This window comes from Emys orbicularis, chromosome 13, assembly GCF_028017835.1.
Source record: "Emys orbicularis isolate rEmyOrb1 chromosome 13, rEmyOrb1.hap1, whole genome shotgun sequence".
Taxonomy (NCBI): domain Eukaryota; kingdom Metazoa; phylum Chordata; order Testudines; family Emydidae; genus Emys; species Emys orbicularis.
The window spans coordinates 22,339,118-22,359,906 of NC_088695.1; the positions used below are offsets into that span (position 1 = coordinate 22,339,118).

Sequence of the window (20,789 nt, forward strand, 5' to 3'; positions counted from 1 at the left end):
GGCTTATACAGCCTGTGCCAAAATGCGTGCTGTCACGGCTTACATGCTCCATAGCCCAGCTAGCTAAATTATAACTAGTTTGGACATCTACTTGAGCTGCAGTCACACCCTGTGATTGCAGCATAGATGTACCCTTTGTCTTCACTATAGAGAGTTAGAGCAATTAAACAATATAACCAACATTTATTTTTCAGTAATAAATGGACATGGAGTTCTCTCTCCCTGCCTCTTTCTCTCTCCACTGTCACTGGGGTTTCTTCCATTTCCTGAAGTTTAAATTCTGTGAGCCATTCCATGGGGTCTTCTCTGAAATTTACATTTTATTTATCCTTTAATGGGTTTTGAGATTGGACAAACTGTGATTTGTGAGTTTCAGGAATTCACACACTGAGTTTCACAGACTGCTGGACTCCAGTGCCCATGTACTGTACTGTCCTTGTGGTGGGATCTAGGGTATTTCTAAATGTGTCTCACCTCCAGGAATTCACTTACTGGCTTCTGATCCTTCCCCTCTATCTCACTGATCAGCTCACTGAGACAGGAAATCTCCCCAGAGAATTCAGTGACTTTTTCATTCTGTATCTTCATAATCTCCTTGTCCAGCTTTTCCAGCTGGACCAGCAGGAGTCGCTCTTGTTCCTCCAGGAACTGTTGCAGTTGCTGAAATTCAGATACAATCTTCTGCCTTTCATCTTGTGTCTTTTTCTGTAAAAAAAAAAAATAGGGAAGGGGCTAGTCAAGGATGTGAATGGAAACTGAGGTCCTTTCATGGAGATATCCCATCTCCTAGAACTGGAAGGGACCTTGAAAGGTCATTGAGTCCAGCCCCCTGCCTTCACTAGCAGGACCAAGTACTGATTTTGCCCCAGATCCCTAAGTGGCCCTTTTATGGATTGAACTCACAACCCTGGGTTTAGTAGGCCAATGGTCAAACCACTAAGCTATCCCTTATTAATGGAGCGTAGACTATGCAGGAGGGAGAATTTCTTTGCAAATTCTAAGACATCTAACACCTGCCTGTGACCTGTGGTTACTAGAAAGATAATTTTCTCACACCTTCCCATTTGGCCCCTATATCTCTTAAAAGGATATTCCCATGTCTGACATGGTTAGGACATTGCATTACCAATGGCCTTTAAAAATGCAGATACAAAGCAGCAGGAGTCAGGACTCAGCACTAGAACTCAGTTAAATTTTTTGCAGTAAACTTTTATGCAAGGAAAATGGAGATTTGTTGTGTCTGAAATATTTCATGAATTCCTGTAAATTTTCACCCAATGTTTTGCATAAATAAATTAATAAATAAAAAATCCTGAAAACAAATCAAGAAAATGTTTTTAATTTTCAATCTCAAATTCGTTTTTGTTAAAAATAGTTCTTCTTTTTTATGGTCAAAATTGAAACAAAACATTTTGCCCAAGAAAAAATTAAACATTGATTTGCTGAATTTTTTAAAAATCATTTTTGATTAACTCATTTTTTTCCAATTTCCAGTCAATTAAAAGTTCTGTTGCTTGCCCAGCTCTACGCCAAAGTACATTGATAGAGATTGATGGGAGAAAAAAAGAATGAATCAAGTCAACAAAAAAGTGCAGACTCGGGCACAGAGCTGTGCATTGGATATATTCAAGTCATTTTGGCAAGATTTTCATCAAAGCCACAAAAGCTGGACATTAATTCATTAACCAGAATGAAAGTTTAGAATCTGAAGATGGAGAAGAAGAAGATTTTTTCAGGCCATCTGTGTGAAGGTGTGTGCACAGACACACAGAGCATCCATGATAATGGAGTAACAGACAAAAGCCAACATTCCCTAATGCCACAAAGGAATCTGCCTACAGACCTTGCACCCTTTGTCAATACAGGTTAATAACAAAAAGAATCTATCAGATTCTCCTGGCTTCTCTTATCTCTACTCAACTTAAATCCAAGGAGCTTTTCTCTCTCTTTCCTCAGAATCTTCAGATAGATCTGGATTTATCCTGATTCGACAGAAATGATGGGGTGGTTTGATTTTTATTTTTAGGTGTGAGAGTGCATCTCAGTTTAACCCCCCATGGAACAACATGGGAATTCACAGTCTCAAGAAGAAACTTCATCTCCTTGTTGCGCTTGGAACCTTTCTCAAGGAGTCTTTCCCTTCTATCAGACTTCATCACTGCTAGGTGCTGCTAGGGCCACAACAGCATGGTCTCATGGTTTGGGCACTGGTGTGGGCCTTGAGAGACCTTTGTGCTATTTCCCACCCTGCCGCTGTCCTGCTCTGTGACCTTAGGCAATTAACTTCCCCACTCTGGCCTCAGTTTCCTCTCCTGCTCTGCATTTTATTTCTCAGATTAGCCTATAAATTGGATTAGCCATGCTCAGAGCAGGGATTATCCCACACACTGTTTCATGCAGGGTCCAGCAGAATCAAGGTCAGATCTCATCTGAGGTCTATAGTGGCTACTGGGATGCAAATAACAACAATGGTAATAAATGCTACAATACAAATCAGTAATGACAACACCAGCTTTTTAACTTGATGTTCTCCAGCCTGAAGGCAACACTCTTACATAGGCAGGCCTGCAGGTACTGTGATTTAAACCTCACTGATCATTTAACAGCATCTGTTCCATAGATTGTTCCCTTAATTCACCAGAGGGGACTGGGTTTGAAAAGGATTCAGCTTCTCAGGTAAAAGTTTCCCACATTAGAAATCTCTCAAGTCTTCATTGTTTGTGCTTCCTGCTACCCAGCCATCTTATTTACTGTTTATAGCATCTCCCATACAATGAAGGCCTTACAGAGCTGAACGATGCAGTCACACCTGTGACAGGAAACTTGCAACTATCATAAAAATTCAAAGTCGTTACTCATTGAACTTGATAGCAATTCCCTACCTTGTACTCCTGGGCATCCTCCTCTATGGGAACCACTGTGTGAGCTCAGTGAGCCTGGGACAGATGGCAAACCACACAGATGGGGGTTTGATCCTCTTCACAGAACAGTGTCAGAGTCTCCTGGTGTTCCACACACACCTTCTCTCCCCTGATCCCTTTGCTGCCTGGAAACTCAGCCATTTGGCTATTTCTAGGACATTCACCAGCTGCCTGTTTGGCTTGAGGTTTTTCTGTTGTACAGCTTGTCTGCACTGAGGGCAGGTGATGCCTGTATCTGATTCTCCCCAGTACTGGGTGACGCAGGCTCTGCAGAAATTGTGCCCACACTCTAGAGTGACAGGTTTTGTGAAATACTCCAGACAGATGGGACAAGTGACTTCATCCTGGAGACTTTCCACAGAGGACCCTGCAGCCATGGCTCCCTCTGGACAGTGTAATGGGGTAAGGTTCACTTTCCTGAGCTCAGCAATAAGCCCCACCTGTAGCAGCATCTGGGTGTTTCCCTTCCTTGAACTGACTTCTGCTGTTTGCTGAGCTGGAACAAGCCCCCTGGTAACATTACAGCCCTGGAGGCTTTTGTGAAAACAATACCACTAAGCTAGGCTCTGGTCCTGCAACCAGCCCCATTTCCCCGGCAGCCAGGCCCAGGCAGGGAGCAGAGGGAGCAGGCCGCCACCTCCAGAGGCGGGCTCTCTACATAAAGGCAGCGACCCAGAGTGGCCACCCTCACCTGTGAGAGGCTTCTCTGTCTTGCCCACTCCGCTCCACATTTGGGCCCGGCTGCCAGGAAGAGAGGCTGAGCAAGCCAGGAACATGCCAGGGGCAGGTGCAGCAGGAGACGGACTGGGCCCCCCCACCGCAGGTAACTTTGGCAGGGAGAGCACAGCAGCCCTGGGCTGGGTGCAGGGTAGCTGGGGAAGGTGCCGGGAGAAGGTTCCCTCTACTCAGCCTGAGTTAGGGTCATTGCCCAACACTGTAGCATTTAATTTCACAAAGGGGAAATACACAAAAATGAGGAGGTTAGTTAAACAGAAATTAAAAGGTACAGCGCCAAAAGTGAAATGCTTGCAAGCTGCATGGAAACTTTTTAAAGACACCATAATAAAGGCTCAACTTAAATTTATACCACAAATTAAAAAACATAGTAAGAGAACAGAAAAAGTGCCGCCGTTGCTAAACAACATAGTAAAAGAAGCAGTGAGAGGCAAAAAGGCATTGTTTAAAAAGTGGAAGTTAAATTCTAGTGAGGAAAATAGAAAGGAGCATAAACTCTGGCAAATGAAGTGTAAAAATATAATTAGGAAAGCCAAAAAAAGGATTTGAAGAACAGCTAGCCGAAGACTCAAAAAGTAATAGCAATTTTTTTAAGTACATCAGAGGCAGGAAGTGGTGCCACTGGACGATTGAGATGCTAAAGGAGCACTCAAGGACGGTAAGGCCATTGTGGAGAAACTAAATGAATTCTTTGCATCGGTCTTCATGGCTGAGGATGTGAGGGAGATTCCCAAACCTGAACCATTCTTTTTAGGTGACAAATCTGAGGAACTGTCCCAGATTGAGGTGTCAATAGAGGAGGTTTTGGAACAAATTGATAAACTAAACAGTAATAAGTCACCAGGATCAGATGGTATTCACCCAAGAGTTCTGAAGGAACTCAAATGTGAAATTGCAGAACTACTAACTGTAATTTAAATCATTTCAATCAGCTTCTGTACCAAATGACTGGAGGATAGCTAATGTGATGCCAATTTTTAAAAAGGACTCCAGAGGTGGAAAAGGTTCAGAAAAGAGTAACAAAAATTATTATGGGTATGAAATGGCTTCTGTATGAGGAGAGATTAATAAGACTGAGACTTTTCAGCTTGGAAAAGAGATGACTAAAGTGGGATATAATTGATGTGGAAGCAGAGAAAGAACTGACAGGAAGGGGATGCAATGCATGACAGTTCATTAGCAAGAGTTAGGCTAACTGTAACCCCAATAACGCGAGATTTGTAGAAGCGAGGAATGTGTGAGGCGAGTGGGAAAGAACTGTGTGAGAAGTTGTTGCGACCTTGTGTAGATAATGTGTAGATAATATGGAATGTAGACTAAGAGTCTACATTAGTGAGCAAAACAAGATATCAGAATGACCTATGTATAAACAAAATGCAGCTGTTGCTCATTATTGTCTGTAACAAAAGGTATAAATGCTTGCTGTAATTGTTTACCTGTTGAGAGACCTGCTTAGCTCTCTCCCTCTATGCAATTGATAGAGAGAAAGAAAATAAAGTATCTGATTTGCTGTACCCAAACAAGAAAAGTGAGAACTCTGTTATTCTCCGACATTGAGATCTATAAAATCATGACTGGTGTGGAGAAAGTAAATAAGGAAGTGTTATTTACTCCTTCTCATAACCCAAGAACTAGGGGTCACCAAATGAAATTAATAAGCAGCAGGTTTAAAACAAACAAAAGCAAGTATTTCTTCATACAACACACAATCAATCTGTGGAACTCTGCCAGAGGATGTTGTGAAGGCCAAGACTATAATCTAATTCAGTAAAGAACTAGATAATTTCATGGAGGATAGATCCATCAATGGCTATTAGCCAGGATGGGCAGGGATGGTGTCCCTAGCCTGTTTGGCAGAAGCTGGGAATGGGCGACAGGGCATGGATCACTTGATGATTTCCTGTTGTGTTCATTCCCTGTGGGGCACCTGGCATTGGCCACTGTCGGAAGACAGGATACTAGGTTAGATGGACCTTTGGTCTGATCCAGTACGGCCATTCTTTTGTTCTTATAAAACAAGTTTAACAACTACAGAAAGATTTTTAAGTGATTATAAGTGATAGCAAACAGATCAAAGCAGATTACCTAGCAAATAAACAAAACTGCAAATTAAGCCTAAATTACTAGATAGATAGGATTTGAATTAGCAATATCTCACCCTGACTGATGATACAAGCAGGCTTGCAGATTCTTAAGGCATAAGCTGCATCTGCCTTGCAGCTTGGGTTCCCCTTCCCCAATCCCAGTCCTTTGTCTTCCAGAGTTTCTTTCAGGTGTTGAGTTGTGGGGGAGTGAAGACAAATCATGATGTCACTCCCCACCTTATATAGTTTCTCCATATGGCGGGAACCCTTTGTTTCGAGCTAAATTCCAGGCCCAGTTCATGGAAAAATACAGGTACCAAGATGGAATTTAGTGTCATGTGGTCTGCTCACATGCCCTTGCATGTCTTGCTGAGTCATAGCAGCCATTACTCATAGGCTGGCTAAAATGTTCCCCGGTGAGGACAAACCTTTTCCATGGTCCATTGTCTTTGCTGATGAGCTATTTGCACTGTCTAGCTTCTTCACTGCTGTACCTGAAAGGCTAATTGTGGATGTTACCCAGAGTAAGCACATTTGAAATACAGACACATAGTTAATATTAATAACTTCAGATACAAAATGAAACATGCATACAAATAGAATAATCATATTCAGCAAATCATAACTTTTCCATAGACACCTCACATGACACATTTTGTACAAGATGCATCATGTCATAATCATATCATAATGATACCACTATGATGAATATGGGGTACTGTGTAACACCTGCATTCCATGCCTCTCCTGCTGAGGTGTCCATGGGTGCCTAAGAGTTCCAGGGAGAAACTGTGTTGTTGTGAGACCCCGCCAGCATGGAGGCACGTGCTTCCCAGCCCCCAGGAGCCAGCGGGCTTGGATGCCCTGGCCCAGGGAGGTGGTGTTGGAACATTCCTCCCAGAGGCGACACATGGGGTGGTCACATGCCCCCCCTTTACATTGTGCCCCCCCCACCCCCAGTATCAGCAGATACGTCGTCTCTGCAGGAGACTGTGTAAATGTGAGTCCTCCAGGGTCTTAGAGATGAACCAAAAGACTGTATAGAGAGGAGTCCTCCAAGCTCTCTCATACACAGATAACTGAAGCTAGGGAAGCCCATTTTCTTCATTCCCAGTGGTATGTGTTCTGTACTCTAAGTGTAAGTGCTATAATTTAGGGGAAGAAAAATCTTTTTTTCACAGATATCGGAAGTTGGAAACCCGCTTTAAATGCACCCGCTACCGACACCTTCAGAATCATTACTTTGTCTGTTTTGTATATTTAGATTTGAAGCTCTTTCCCTTAGGAGCTGTCTCTCATGATGTGTATGTCGAATACAATACCGAGCACAATAGGGCCTTACTCTTGGGTGTAGCCTCTAGCTGCTACTGTATTAAAAATAATCCTGGTATTAATAAGACCAATTACTGTGTAGTCAGACAAGAATGAAATGGGGTAAATTGTGGTATGAGGAACAGGCCGAATATCAGCAGAGAAAAACTCCCCAGTCTAGCGATCTAAATTCCCAATCCTGCAAAATTTCACTGTATTACTGCCAAAGGCCCCATTGATTTCAATGGGCCTGAGCTAGAATGAGGCAGAGAGTAAGGTTGTGACAACAGGGGCCTTGAGCTGAACCCATTCCAGAGATCAGAATCTCTCTCTCTCTGTACATTTCCTGCTAACTCGCTTAGAGGCCAGTGATCTGATTCTCCTCTCACAACAACTTCACACTGTTGTAGACAGTTCATGGGGTTCCAATGGGATTACTTCTGTTTTACACCAGGGTGAGGGAGAGGAGAATGACCCTGTGAACCCAGTCATACTACTCCTGATTTGTGCTGGGGTCAGGGAGAGGGGGACAAGATTTCAGCAAGTTTTAGCTCAAAGGGAAGTTTGACTAGCTTATTACAGGGCAGGGATATGGTTGTATGAGTGACCTCACTGTGCATTTCCATTCCACACCATGTTTGTATTGTTTTTAACTTTAACCTTAACTCTGGAGTTGGTAGCCATTTAATGCAAAACAAAGGACACTGAGAATGGGAGAAACTAAATTCTACTTTATTATTTCAAAGGAGGAACAAAGACAGACTCCCTTCCCCACCCGCAGCCCAGCCCAGTTCAGTCCCAGCCCAACACATTCCTGGACCCGACTCCCTCATGCACCAGCACCAGCACCATTTACAAACTGGTTGGAAAGTGCAGAGAAGCCATGAGAGATGCGGGGACCCAGTCACAAAAGCAAACACTCCAAAAGCAGAAAACCCAAATTGCTGAGGTTGGAGGGATGCAGGGTTGGGTGAGTGGGGCAGAGACAGCCTCTCTTGTCCCAACACAGGACACTGCAGTAGATTCAGTGCGGAGGGATGACCAACCGGGTTTAGGGCTCCTCATATCTCTCTGGCCTCAATGATTGGGGTCGGCCTGGCTTCAAGGCTGGCCAGGTCTGTTGACATCCCCAGCTCACTTCTTGCCTGCACCCCACTTCATCATCTCAGCAATCGGGAGATGCTGTCCCCCTGCCCCCATCATTCTTTGTGGGGTGTAATTCATGACCCTTTAGAGGTCAGGGGCAGCTTCACACGACACTCATATGTTCTCGTCTCTTTCTGGCTCTGACGCAGGGAGTTCACAGTTCTCAGCCTCGGTTGTCTGTCTCTGAAGAGCAAACCCAGCAGCTTCCCAGCTCTGATCCCCCACCCCCCATCCTGACTGTTTCTCACATCACTGCAGGGATCAGGCAATAAACTTCTTTCCCTGTTTCAGTCTCTGTCTCTTGGAGTGTGAATCTTGCTCTCACCCTCAGTGTTTATGCTGAGAGATATTGATCATTGTCATTGTTCCAACACACAAAAGATCTCATGAAAAAAGGGTTAAGTTAAAATAAAATATTAAAAAAAAAAAAAAAAAAGGCTCTTCTGGCAATGATCATTTGTCTCATGAAGTCATCAACAAATCTGAGCTACATCGTATCAAATTAAACTAATATTTAAGTATGTGACCAAACGGCCTTCACAAAGAGAGAAAATCCCACAATACAGGATGGGATATAAAACACTTTCACATTCATAAAGTGAAACCTCAGAGAATCTTTTAAGACTCAAAATCAGGAAAATAAACGCACCCATGTTCTTCTGAAGTGGCTAAACCTGTTTTACTTCTCGCCTCATTATTTGGGTGTATTAGTTACAAAAGTTATAGTATCATTATGCTAAAAGAAAGAGAAAGAAAGACAAAAAATCCCCAAACTTCCCATCTGCAAATGATCTGGACTAGCCTAGAAAAATCCTGGAAGCAATTTTACCAATAGATGGAAACAGGGCTATAAGATTGGACAGGTCAAACTGTGCTTTGAGGGTCATTGGGATTTCCCTGCCCATTCCCAGGTCTATGACACTTTCTTCTCCAGCCCTCAGGAGTCTGATTTAGGATCATGGAAATCAAACTGTGATTCGTAAGCATGGAGAACCAAGGCCACTGTGGTAAGGTGAAGGGGTAGAATGGGGAGAGGATAAAACTCTCTATTGCTTGGACAGAGGTTACTGTGTCAAGGGTGGACTGATGGTGATGGTGGGGGAGGGAATCCCTGCAACTCACCCCATCACCCTCGAATAGCACAGAAGCTAGAACAACATTTACTGTCACTGCTCTGATTTTTTAGCATCTAGTTAATTCTGGTCCATAAGGTAGAAAATGTACAAACAATAAATGGTTTTCACCTCGGCCTGCAGTAATGTGAGAATATCTGGGAATGAGACAATCTGGCCCCAAAAGGGGAACTCAGGGACAAGCCATCACTCTGCTAACGGGGGGATAAAATGCTCAGGGTCAGTTTATACTAGGAATCTGATGGAGGGTCACAGAGATTCACTGGCTAATCCCGACCACATTTCCTACCGTAGAGAGAACCTCAGAGGTTGATGCTGTGGGGGCAAAAGTGGGATCTCTGGGCCTCCTACAAAAGGCCCTGTGGAAATCAGTCCCTCTCATTGGTGCTTTCTGAATGCAGAGGGGACAGGGAGAAGGTAAAGAGGGAATGAATGATCAGAGGCAGCACCTCTCCACCACCTGTGATCTCCCTCTCTTCTTATCCCATGATCCTCAAACACTCGATAGTCCCAGAACCCAGCTTGCTCTGCTTCCTAGTTCCAGCAGCTCCAACCATTCAATCCCCAGTTTCCTGCACAAAATGATCCTCCTGGTCCCTCAATATTTGATCCCACAGAACCCAGCACTCTGGGGAATTTGGGGAGGGAAGGAGTTACTTTTTGGACAGCCCCCTTCCAGGAAACAGCTCCAGGTAATTGGAGTAGCCCAGTCCAGGAGCTGGTGGAAGATGAGGGGGTGGGACAGGTGTCTAGAGGGAAAGTGGGGCCTGTCCCAAGTGTCCTTCTCTTAATCTCCATGGAAGGGGGATCCCATCTAGGAAGGATGGGAGAGGGGGAAACTTCAGCCAGGCCGAGGGAGTGTCTGGGGAAGTTTTTCTCTCTTCCTTCCCCCACCTGTGGCCCATCAGCTCAGCAACCAAGGCTGCAGCAGGGAGATGGGGCTGATTGGGGCTTCCCATCCTCTGCCTTGGGTTTGCTTAGACCAGTCTAATATGGTGTTAGCTACACTAGGAGAATTTTCCACACTGGGAACATCTCAGAGGTTTCTTCCCTGCGTGGATTTGCTGATGCCTGATACTATGGGAGCAACCAATTTCCCCCACAATTTTCCCCCACTTTCAAGGTCTCTCTGTTGTGTGGATCACTGATGTGTGAACTCAGGTTGAATCTTTTCCCACAGTCAAGCTGTCACTCAGTAAGAGACTTAAAGGTGGCAATCTTGCAACAGAAAAGCTTCAAAAACAGACTCCAACGAGAAACTGCTGAACTTGAATTAATATGCAAACTAGATACCATCAATTTAGGCTTGAATAGAGACTGGGAATGGCTGAGCCATTACACACATTGAATCTATTTCCCCATGTTAAGTATCCTCACACCTTCCTGTCAAACTGTCTGAAATGGGCCATCTTGATTATCACTACAAAAGTTTTTTTTTTTCTCCTGCTGATAATTGCTCATCTTAATTAATTAGCCTCTTAGAGTTGGTATGGCAACTCCCACCTTTTCATGTTCTCTGTATGTGTATATATATCTCCTTACTATGCATCCGATGAAGTGGGCTGTAGCCCACGAAAGCTTATGCTCAAATAAATTTGTTAGTCTCTAAGGTGCCACAAGTATTCCTGTTCTTTAAGCTATTTCTAGGGTCTCACCCTTGTGGATTCTTTGATGTTTAGTAAGCTCTGAGCTCCTACTGAAGCTTTTCCCACAGTCAAGGCATTTATGAAGGTTATAACCTGTGTGGATTCTCTGATGTATAATAAGGTTTGATCGCTGATTGAAACTTTTCCCACACTGCAAGCATTTATGGGGGCTCTCTCCTGTGTGGCTTGCCTGATGTCTAATAAAGTTTGTTCTCTCAGTGAAACATTTCCCACAGAGGAGGCATTTATCGGGTTTATCTCCAGTATGAATTTTCTGGTGTCTAATAAGGTGTGAGCTCTGAATGAAACTTTTCCCACACTCAAGGCATTTATAGGGTCTCTCCTCCGTGTGTGTCCTCCAATGTCTAGTGAGGTATGAGCTGTGGCTAAAGTTTTTCCCACAATCCAAGCACTTATGGGGTCTCGCTCCAGTGTGGGTTGTCTGATGTGTAACAAGGCTTGATTTCTGAATGAAACATTTCCCACAGTCCAGGCATTTATATGGCCTTTCTCCCGTGTGGATTCTCTGATGTTTAGTAAGATTTGATTTGTGACTGAAACTTTTTCCACAGTCCAAACATTTATAGGGCTTCTCTGCTGTGTGGATTCTCTGATGCACAATAAGGCCTGAATTGTGAGCAAAACTTTTCCCACAATCCAAGCATTTATGAGGTTTCTCTCCTGTGTGTATTGTCTGATGTGAAATAAGGTTTGTTCTCTGAATGAAACTTTTTCCACAGTCCAAGCACTTATGAGGTCTCTCTCCTGTGTGGATTGCTTGATGTGTAACAAGAGCTGATCTCTGTGTGAAACTTTTCCCACACTCCAAGCACCTATGGGGGCTCTCTCCTGTGTGGATTGCCTGATGTCTAATAAGGTTTGGTCTCTCAATGAAACTTTTCCTACAGTGGAGGCATTGATGAAGTTTATCTCCTGTATGAATTCTCTGATGTCTAATAAGGTGCGAGTTCCGAATGAAACTTTTCCCACACTCGAGACATTTATAGGGTCTCTCTCCCAAGTGGGTCCCCCAATGTCTAATGAGGTATGAGCTATGGCTAAAGCTTTTCCCACAGTCTAAGCACTTATGGGGTCTTTCTCCAGTGTGGATTGTCTGATGTGTAACAAGGGTTGACTTCTGAATGAAACATTTCCCACAGTCTGGGCATTTATATGGTCTTTCTCCCGTGTGGATTCTCCGATGTTTAGTGAGGTTTGAGCTGTTACTGAAGCTTTTCCCACAGTCCAAGCATATACAAGGTCTCTCTCCAGTGTGGGTCCTCCAGTGTGCAGTGAGGTATGAGCTGTGGCTAAAGCTCTTCCCGCACTCAAAGCATTTATGGGGTTTCTCTCCCATATGGATTGTCTGATGTGTAAGAAGGCGTGATCTCAGAATGAATTGTTTCCCACATTTGAGGTACTGATTGGGTTTCTCTTTCTTGTGATTTGTCTGCTGGGCTGTGGTTTCCTCAGGATCCTTGCATCCTCCCACATATTTAATAGATTTAGCCACTTTCTTGGTAGGCTGGTTTCTGAATAGCCTCTCTGACCAGTGCTGATTCCCAGAGGCTTTTCCTTGTTCCAAGCACTGCGAGAAATTCCCTAAAGCTCTTCTCCCAAAGGTCCTCTGTGGTTCCACTTTCCCAGGAAATTCCTGATATTGATGATCCTCCTCTTTCTCACTCTCTCGCTTATCACCTGCTGGGAGAGAGACAGACAATCCAGGCAGAAGTCATTGTCTGTGGTGGGGAGAAAGAGGAACAGCACAAAGGGAAAATCCAACACAATAAATTTTCAAAGATTGTACAATTGGATTCTGCCTCCACATCCCATCCAAACACTCACAGGGAAGGAAACGCCTGCAGCTGGCAGGATGGGTGGAAAGCCATGAATGATATATACTGACTACAGCCCTGACCTGGGTGAGATGAGGCAGAACTGAAGTGCTCGCTGACACCACATTTTTGGGATTCTCAATGTTTTCCCTCAATCGCCAGATGGTTTCAGTGTCAGTTTTACCAACTCCTTACCTATGTGGGTATCTCTCAGAATCTCCCTTTCCTGGCAGGCCTGGAGATCGGGTACCCATGGCTCTTCCCATCGTTCCAGCCGGGTGATCAGGTCAGGTTTGGGAATGGGAAATCCTGGTCGGGGGTGAAAAGAGACAAGATCAGGGTGCATGGAGGATTGGTAGAGTATTTGTCACAAAGTACATTCCTGGAGTTGAACCTGTGCCTGTGCTGGGGGAACATGGAATCCAACATGGAATGTGGTCACTGAGCCCCCTTGGGAAAGGCAGATGTCTGGGGAGGTGAGAGGAATTGTTACACCCTCACTAGGAGTCTGCAGGATCTGACACACACACAACTTTGGAGTTAACCCCCTGTCTATTTCTAAACCTGCAATGCCCAGACCCCTCCTCATGGCTGGAGCTAGTCCCAAGAAGGGAGGTGAACAGGATGTGACACTGCACCGCATATTCTTCATAGTGATATTATTATGAGATAATTATAGCGTAATTATTATTCCTTTTTTGCAAGACAGGTCATGTAAGATCTTATTGGAAAAGTTATGATTTGCTGAATATGAATATTCAATTTGTATGCAAGTATAATTTTTGTATCTAAAGTTATGATTATTGACTCGGGATCTGTAATTCAAATGGGCTTACTCTGGAAAACACCCACAGCCAGCCTTTCAGGTACAACAATGAAGAAGCCAGACGGGGCTGATGGTCCATCAGCAAAGACAATGGACTGTGGAATAGCTTAACCTTTCTGTGGGCATTTTGGCCAGCCAGTTAGCAGTGGCTGCTATAACTCTACAAGGACATGTGACCAGACCACATGTCTCTGGACTCCATTTTGGGATGTCAGTATTTTTCCACAAACCAGTCTGGGAACCAAGTTTTGAAACAAAGGGTTCCCACCACATGCTAAAGCTATCCAAGGCAGGGAGTGAATTCATCTGTTGTTCTTCACTCCCCATACAAGAAGACTCCTGGAAACACCTGAGGAACAAAGACTGAACTGGGGTAAGTGCTGGATCCAGGCTGAAGGGATTTCTAGCCTGTGTATGAAGACCTGAGAAACCCAAGCTGTAAAGCTAACACAGCTTGTGCCTTAAGAATCTACAAGTCTGCCTGTACCATCAGTTAGGGTGAGAATCTGCTAACATATCCAATGTATTTAGTATATTAAGCTTAGTTTGTGTTTTGTTTATTTGCTAGGTAATCTGCTTTGATCTGTTTGCTATCACTTATAATCACTTAAAGTCTATCTTTTGTAGCTAATAAACTTGTTTTATGTTTTAATCTAAACCCAGTGTGCCTTTAAGTGAAGTGTCTGGGGAAAAAAAAATCTTAGCTTGATTTAACACAAGTTTCTTGCATTTCCTCCCCACACTGAGGGGGCAGGCGAACTCTGTGACCTTACCCTGTGCAGTGTAATATGGTATAATTTTGGGTTCATACTCCAGAGGGGGTGCATGCCTGGGAAGCTGGGAGTTATCCTGGTTGTAGCATTCCTGTTGTTGGTTCATGCAGGGGCTGGACAGAGAGCCTGCATGTAACTGCACGGGGTGTGTCCCTGCCTGTGTGGATGCTGGTGGAAGTGTGGGACTGGGAGTGGGTCTGCAGCTTGTCACAGAAGCACAGTTTGAGAGGGAGCCCAGGCCTTGTGGGTCAGAGGGCTCAGTGGTACCCCAGTTCCAGGTGGCACCCCAGGGGGAACCAGTCACACAGGGATTCTATGTGTGCCTGAGAAATAATACAGACAGGACAATACATGGCTTCTGCCCCCTTGAAAGCTGGAGGGGTGGGGATGAGATAGAATGTCCATTAGGTTTTGACACCCCTATCTCATTGGAGGGTTTAAGGAGATGAAAGTCTCTCTCACACAACAGCTGTGGATTATAGGGTTCGTTCACCTCCAGTCAGGGCCGGCTCTGGCTTTTTTGCCACCCCAAGCAAAAAAAAAAAAACTGCGGGGGGGGAGTGCGGAGCTGCGAAGCAAAAAAAAAAAAAAAAAACCACACCTGTGGGGTGGCCGGAGCGGCAAAGCACACACACACACACACACACACAAAACACCTGCGGGGTGGCCGGAGCGGCAAAACAGGAAAAAAAAAAAAACCCGCGGGGCGGCCGGAGTGGCAAAGCACACACACACACACTACGGCCTTGGCTACACTTGCAGATGTACAGCGCAGTGAGTTAAACCTGACTTCGTGCAGCTGAGTAGGGAAAGCGCTGCAGTCTGTCCACACTGACAGCTGCCCAGCGCACTGTCGTGGCCACATTTGCGGCAATTACAGCGCTATTGGGAGCGGTGCATTATGGGCAGCTATCCCACAGAGCACCTTTTCCCATTCTGGCGCCGTGGGTTATGGGAAGGGGGCATGGGTGCGGGGGATTCTGGGTCCTGTCCCAACGCTCCGTGATGCGTCACTTCGCATCCCAGAAATCCCTTTGTTTCTGTCCACCTTTGGCGCCATCTTTCAACGGTTTCTGTGCAGCGCGATCTGTCTGCGGGAAACGGAGTCCAAACTGCTGAGGCATATGCTGACGAGTCTCGCCAGCACGTCACGTTTGGCTGTCGAACTATTCCTTAAGATCCAAAGTGACAGCGAGAGTGAAGGTGAGGAGTCCGACGATGCTATCGAGCCGCGTAACGCGTACGACACGAAATTGCTTGTGGCATTCACGGACATGCTCAGCACCGTGGAATGCTGCTTTTGGGCTCGGGAAACAAGCACTGAGTGGTGGGATCACATCGTCATGGAAGTCTGGGATGACGAGCAGTGGCTGCAGAACTTTCGGATGAGAAAAGCCACTTTCATGGGACTGTGTGAGGAGCTTGCCCCCACCCTGCGGCGCAAGGACACGAGATTGAGAGCTGCCCTGCCAGTGGAGAAGCGGGTGGCTATTGCAATCTGGAAGCTGGCAACTCCAGACAGCTACTGGTCGGTCGCAAACCAGTTTGGAGTGGGAAAGTTGACCGTTGGAATCATGTTGATGCAAGTTTGCAAGGCCATTAATCACATCCTACTCAGAAGAACCGTGACTCTGGGTAACGTGCAGGAAATAGTGGATGGCTTTGCACAAATGGGGTTCCCTAACTGTGGAGGGGCGATAGATGGGACGCACATTCCTATTCTGGCACCACCCCACCTAGGATCCGAGTACGTTAATCGGAAGGGGTATTTCTCTATGGTTCTCCAGGCGCTTGTGGATCACCGTGGGCGTTTCATTGACATTAACACAGGCTGGCCCGGAAAGGTGCATGACACACGCATCTTTCGGAACACTTGGCTGTTCAGGAAGATGCAGGCCGTGACTTTTTTCCCAGAGCGGAAGATCACGGTAGGGGAAGTTGAAATGCCCATTGTGATCCTTGGAGATCCCGCTTACCCGTTAATGCCGTGGCTCATGAAACCCTACACAGGGAGCCTTGACAGCAGCAAGGAACGGTTCAACTACAGGCTGAGCCGGTGCCGAATGACTGTGGAGTGTGCCTTTGGCCGTTTAAAGGGCCGCTGGCGATCTCTGTATGGGAAGCTGGACTTGGCCGAAAACAGCATCCCCGCGGTTATATCCGCGTGCTGTGCCCTCCATAATATTTGTGAAGGGAAGGGTGAAAGCTTCACTCAGGCATGGACCTCTGAGGTTCAACACCTGGAGGCTGAATTTGCACAGCCAGAGAGCAGGGCTATTACAGGGGCCCAGCGCAGGGCTGCAAGGATTAGGGATGCCTTGAGGGAGCAATTTGAGGCTGAAAACCAGCAGTGATATCTGGTGCCCTGCACGGGAGTGAAGTGCAGTAGTTCCAATCTTTAGGAATCAGTGTTTGCTAAGCAGACAAGCAGACTTGCAGTGCCTGTTTATTTCCTGGGCTAAGGAGTCTTTTACTTTATGCAATAATAAAGAATGTTTTCAAAGCCAAAAAATCCATTTATTGAAAAGAAAAAAAAATTATTTATTGAAAAGAAACAAGGGGGTGGAGTGGGGAACAGTACACTCACAGATTCGCGTATGTCCTGTCTGGTGTGCTGTGCAGTGAGTGCTGCACTTCAGGACAGCTATACTGCATGGTGATGGGGGTTGAGTGCAGAGGGTAAGGGTTGTGGTTTTCAGGGCTGGGTGGTGAAGATACTGGTGTTGGAGGCAGCGGGTGGTGTGAAGAACACGGAAGTTGGGGAAAGTGGGTTGGAGGTGACAGTGGGGCACAACGGAAAGAGTTTTGGGACAAGGGCTGGGGGTGGGGTGGCGTTTGCGGTACTGCTCCTCTTTCTGCATGGCTACCAGCTCCTGGATAGTGTCTGCTTGGCGCTCCAGGATGCTTATGAGCCGATCCGTGCTTTGCCGCCGGTGCACTGCATTTTCCTGGCGGATCCTGCTTTCTCTCTCCCTCCAGTTCTGTGCTTTCTCATTCTCTTTAATAGATTGCCGCATCACTGCTTGCAGCATGTCTTCTTTGCTTTTTCGCGGTCTCTTCCTGAGTCTTTGCAGTCTCTGAGCAGGCGATAAGAGGGACGGCTGAGGTCTCAAGGTTGATGCAGCTGTACAGGCAAAATGCAACATTTAACAGAGGCAGCATTGTTTATACCAGACAGAGTAATGATTCCCCCCGCACTTAAGGAGTAGAAAACACACAGGGTCTACACAATAGCATAATTTTCCCATCAAAAACAGAGCACACATATCCCACGGGAGCCTCAAAATGGTGAGGAAGGGGGACTGATTGTTTCAGGGCTGCACTGTCCTCTGGGTTTCTGTGCCTTGGGGAGAGCCAACAGCTTCAGGGGGCACCTACACTGAACACTGTCCCAACATTTTCCACAGGAGTTCGTCCTGGACAATATCTCGCTGTTGAGGGTGACCTGGGAAGCAAGGGAGGGTCTTCTACTGCAATGCAGCTTCCGCCCTGGCCCATATGCAGCTTGCCTGTGTGCAGCAATGGTCCCCCCGCCCCTCGCAGCACAGTGGCGCGGACACGTTAGCCTGGCTGGGACAAGGACCACGGTGGCTCTCCCGATAAACCTGCGCAAGCGCATTGCACACGTTCTGGATGAGACATTCGAGGAGATTACCGAGGCCGATTACCGCGATGTGATAAACCACATCAATGCACTATTCCGCATCTAGGCATGCATGCCTAACCCTCCTCTCCCAAAGAGCCCGCACCGAAAAAATTCCTTCCCGAAAAAAAAACCCGCTTACCGGGAACCTGCTCTTCTGTTTGTCCACCACCAAGTACCGGCCGCTGTGACTGGCTACCTTCCTCCTGGCTCGAGAAGAGCTCCTGGCTGCATGGCTCCAGGGATTCCGGGGTGTCTCCATCCAGCCCACCACCATCACTCTCATTTTCCTCCTCCTCCTCTTCTTCCTCCCTCCCCACACTGGCTCTGAAGTGTCCATGGTGGTGCTCGGAGTGGAGGTGGGGTTAACCTCAAGTATCGCATCCAGCTCTTTGTAGAATCGGCAGGTCGCGGGGGGAGCACCCGAGCGGCCGTTTGCGTCGCGGGCTTTGTGGTAGGCACTCCGCAGCTCCTTCACTTTAATCCTGCACTGCTGGGCATCCCGGTCATGGCCCCTTTCCATCATGTCCTTTGATACCTTCCCGAAGGTATCGTAATTCCTACAGCTGGAGCGCAGCTGGGACTGTACAGCTTCCTCCCCCCAAACACTGATGAGGTCCAGCAACTCACCATTGCTCCATGCTGGGGCTCACTTGGCACGTGGAGGCATGGTCACCTGGAAAGATTCGCTGATAGCACTCCACGCCACGCCAGGCTGAGCAAACAGGAAGGGGATTTTTAAAATTCCCGGGGAATGTAAAGGGTGGGTCACATGGTTGGTTACCTGAGGCCAGGGCAGTAGAGTTTGAACTGATGACCAGAGTGGCTAGAACAGGCATTGTGGAATACTGCCGAATAATTCTGGAGGCCATTCACAGCGCATTGGGCGGCCACACTGGCGCCGGAGCGCTGCAGCGGCAGCACAATACTCGCTATTCCTCTCGGAGAGGTGGAATACATGCAGCGCTGCAACCACGGAGATACAGCGCTGCAAATGCCTTGCCAGTGTGGACGAGGAGTGAGTTACAGCGCTGGGGGCGGCTTTACAGCGCTGCAACTCGCAAGTGTAGCCAAGGCCAAAAACACCTGCGGGGTGGCCGGAGCGGCAAAGCAGGAAAAAAAAAAAAAAAAAAACCCTGCAGGGCGGCCAGAGCCAGGGTGCAGGCAGACTCCCTGTGCTGCAGACGTGCAGCGGAGTGCGCGCCCGGTCTAGCGGGGGGCAGGGGGCGGGAGGGAGCGGGGGAGAGAGAGAGAAGTGGGGCAGCCAGGGCTTCAGCGGGGCGCTCGCCACGCAGCCCCTCCCACCGCGCCGCCTGCCTCCTACAGGGCGGCCAGAGCAGCAAACCAAAAAGAAAAAGAAAAAAAAAAGGGCGGCCGGAATGCCGCCCCTTGGAATCTGCCGCTCCAAGCACGAGCTTGCTCGGCTGGTGCCTGGAGCCGGCCCTGCCTCCAGTCTATCTCTCCAAAGATGCACCTGACAGATTTGGAAATGCAGACCCTATGGCTTCTAATAACAGAGAGGCCAGGAAAGCCTTACCCAGTGAGGTCACATTCTCATAATTCTCCTCCATGACTTCCCTGTACAGGGCTCTCTGACCAGGGTCCAGCAGGGCCCCCTGCCCCTCGGTGAAATACACAGCCACGTCCTCGAAAGTCACCGGCATCTGAAACAACACATTTTCCCTACTCAGCACCTGCTGACACAGCCACAATCCCACTATTCATGGGAAGGAAGAAAGGAAGGAAGCAAGCAAGCTAGCTCACCGGGGGGAGGCTGGGAGGGAGGAACAGAGGACCAGAATCTCACCCCCACCCTCAGGGCTGGCTCCAGGCACCAGCTTGTCAAGCAGGTGCTTGGGGCGGGCACTCCGGAGAGGGGTGGCACGTCCAGCTATTCGGCGGCAATTCAGCAGACGGTCCCTCACTCCGGCTCAGAGCGAAGGACTTCCCGCCGAATTGCCGCCGCATATCGCGATCGCGGCTTTTTTTTTTTGGCTGCTTGGGGCGGCCAAAACCCTGGAGCCCTGAGCAGCCAGGAAGCTTCAGGGAGTGGGAAGAAAGTGAGAGCTCCATGTCCCTCCCAGCAGACAGAGGAGGGCAGTGTCTTCTCATTTACCACAAACCTACTAGGCACAGGCTGATGTGGGAAGCAGAGCTCTGGGCAGGGGACAGGGACAGGAATCCCAGCACCTTCCCTTTGTATTCCCTGCAGTCTCTACCTAGTGGGTTCAGGCTCCAGCACTGTGGTCTGTTTTCCCAGCCCTGTCCAGAGGGATGGGGAGACGGTTCCTGTTTCAGAAATGGGGGAATGTTCGCCTCCCAATGAGCCTGTTCATAAATCAGGCCTTAGCTTGAGCAAGTCTCAGTGGGTTTTTCAGACCCTATCCTCCTCCCTACCTGACCCTGTGCATTTTTTTTTGGCCTTCCTAATTATATGTTTATACTTCATTTGCCAGAGTTTATGCTCCTTTCTATTTTCCTCAATAGGATTTTAACTTCCACTTTTTAAAGGATGGCTTTTTGCCTCTCACCGCTTCTTTTACTTTGTTGTTTAGCCATGGTGGCACTTTTTATTGTGTCTTTTTAATTTGGGGTACACATTTAAGTTGAGCCTCTATTATGGTATCTTTAAAAAGTGTCAATGCAGCTTTCAGGGATTTGACTTGTGGCACATACCGTTTAATTTCTGTTTAACTAACTTCCTCATTTTTTGTATAGTTCCCCTTTCTGAAATTA

The 20,789-nt window shown here is 47.0% G+C and overlaps 1 protein-coding gene across 1 annotated transcript; it reads right to left on the minus strand.

The window, feature by feature from the left end:
- Positions 1 to 459: 459 nt before the first annotated feature.
- Positions 460 to 19,717, minus strand: LOC135887583 (zinc finger protein 316-like). Its single transcript, XM_065415307.1, has 6 exons — positions 19,591 to 19,717; positions 13,007 to 13,120; positions 12,398 to 12,674; positions 11,987 to 12,238; positions 11,799 to 11,898; positions 460 to 705 (listed from the first exon to the last, which is right to left on the minus strand). Exons 1-6 carry the CDS (start codon positions 19,715 to 19,717, stop codon positions 460 to 462), a joined length of 1,116 nt encoding a protein of 371 aa, XP_065271379.1.
- Between the last annotated feature and the right edge of the window lie 1,072 nt (positions 19,718 to 20,789).

Excerpts from the sequence above, each read along its gene's own strand:
- LOC135887583 (XM_065415307.1), bottom strand. The coding sequence starts at position 19,717 with ATGCCGGTGACTTTCGAGGACGTGGCTGTGTATTTCACCGAGGGGCAG. Across the intron at positions 12,239-12,397 it reads AAGAAAGAGAAACCCAATCA|ACCTTGTATATGCTTGGACT; the intron begins GTACCTCAAATG and ends CACTGGAGAGAG. Across the intron at positions 11,899-11,986 it reads GGGACCCACTTGGGAGAGAG|CATCAATGCCTCCACTGTAG; the intron begins ACCCTATAAATG and ends GGAGATAAACTT.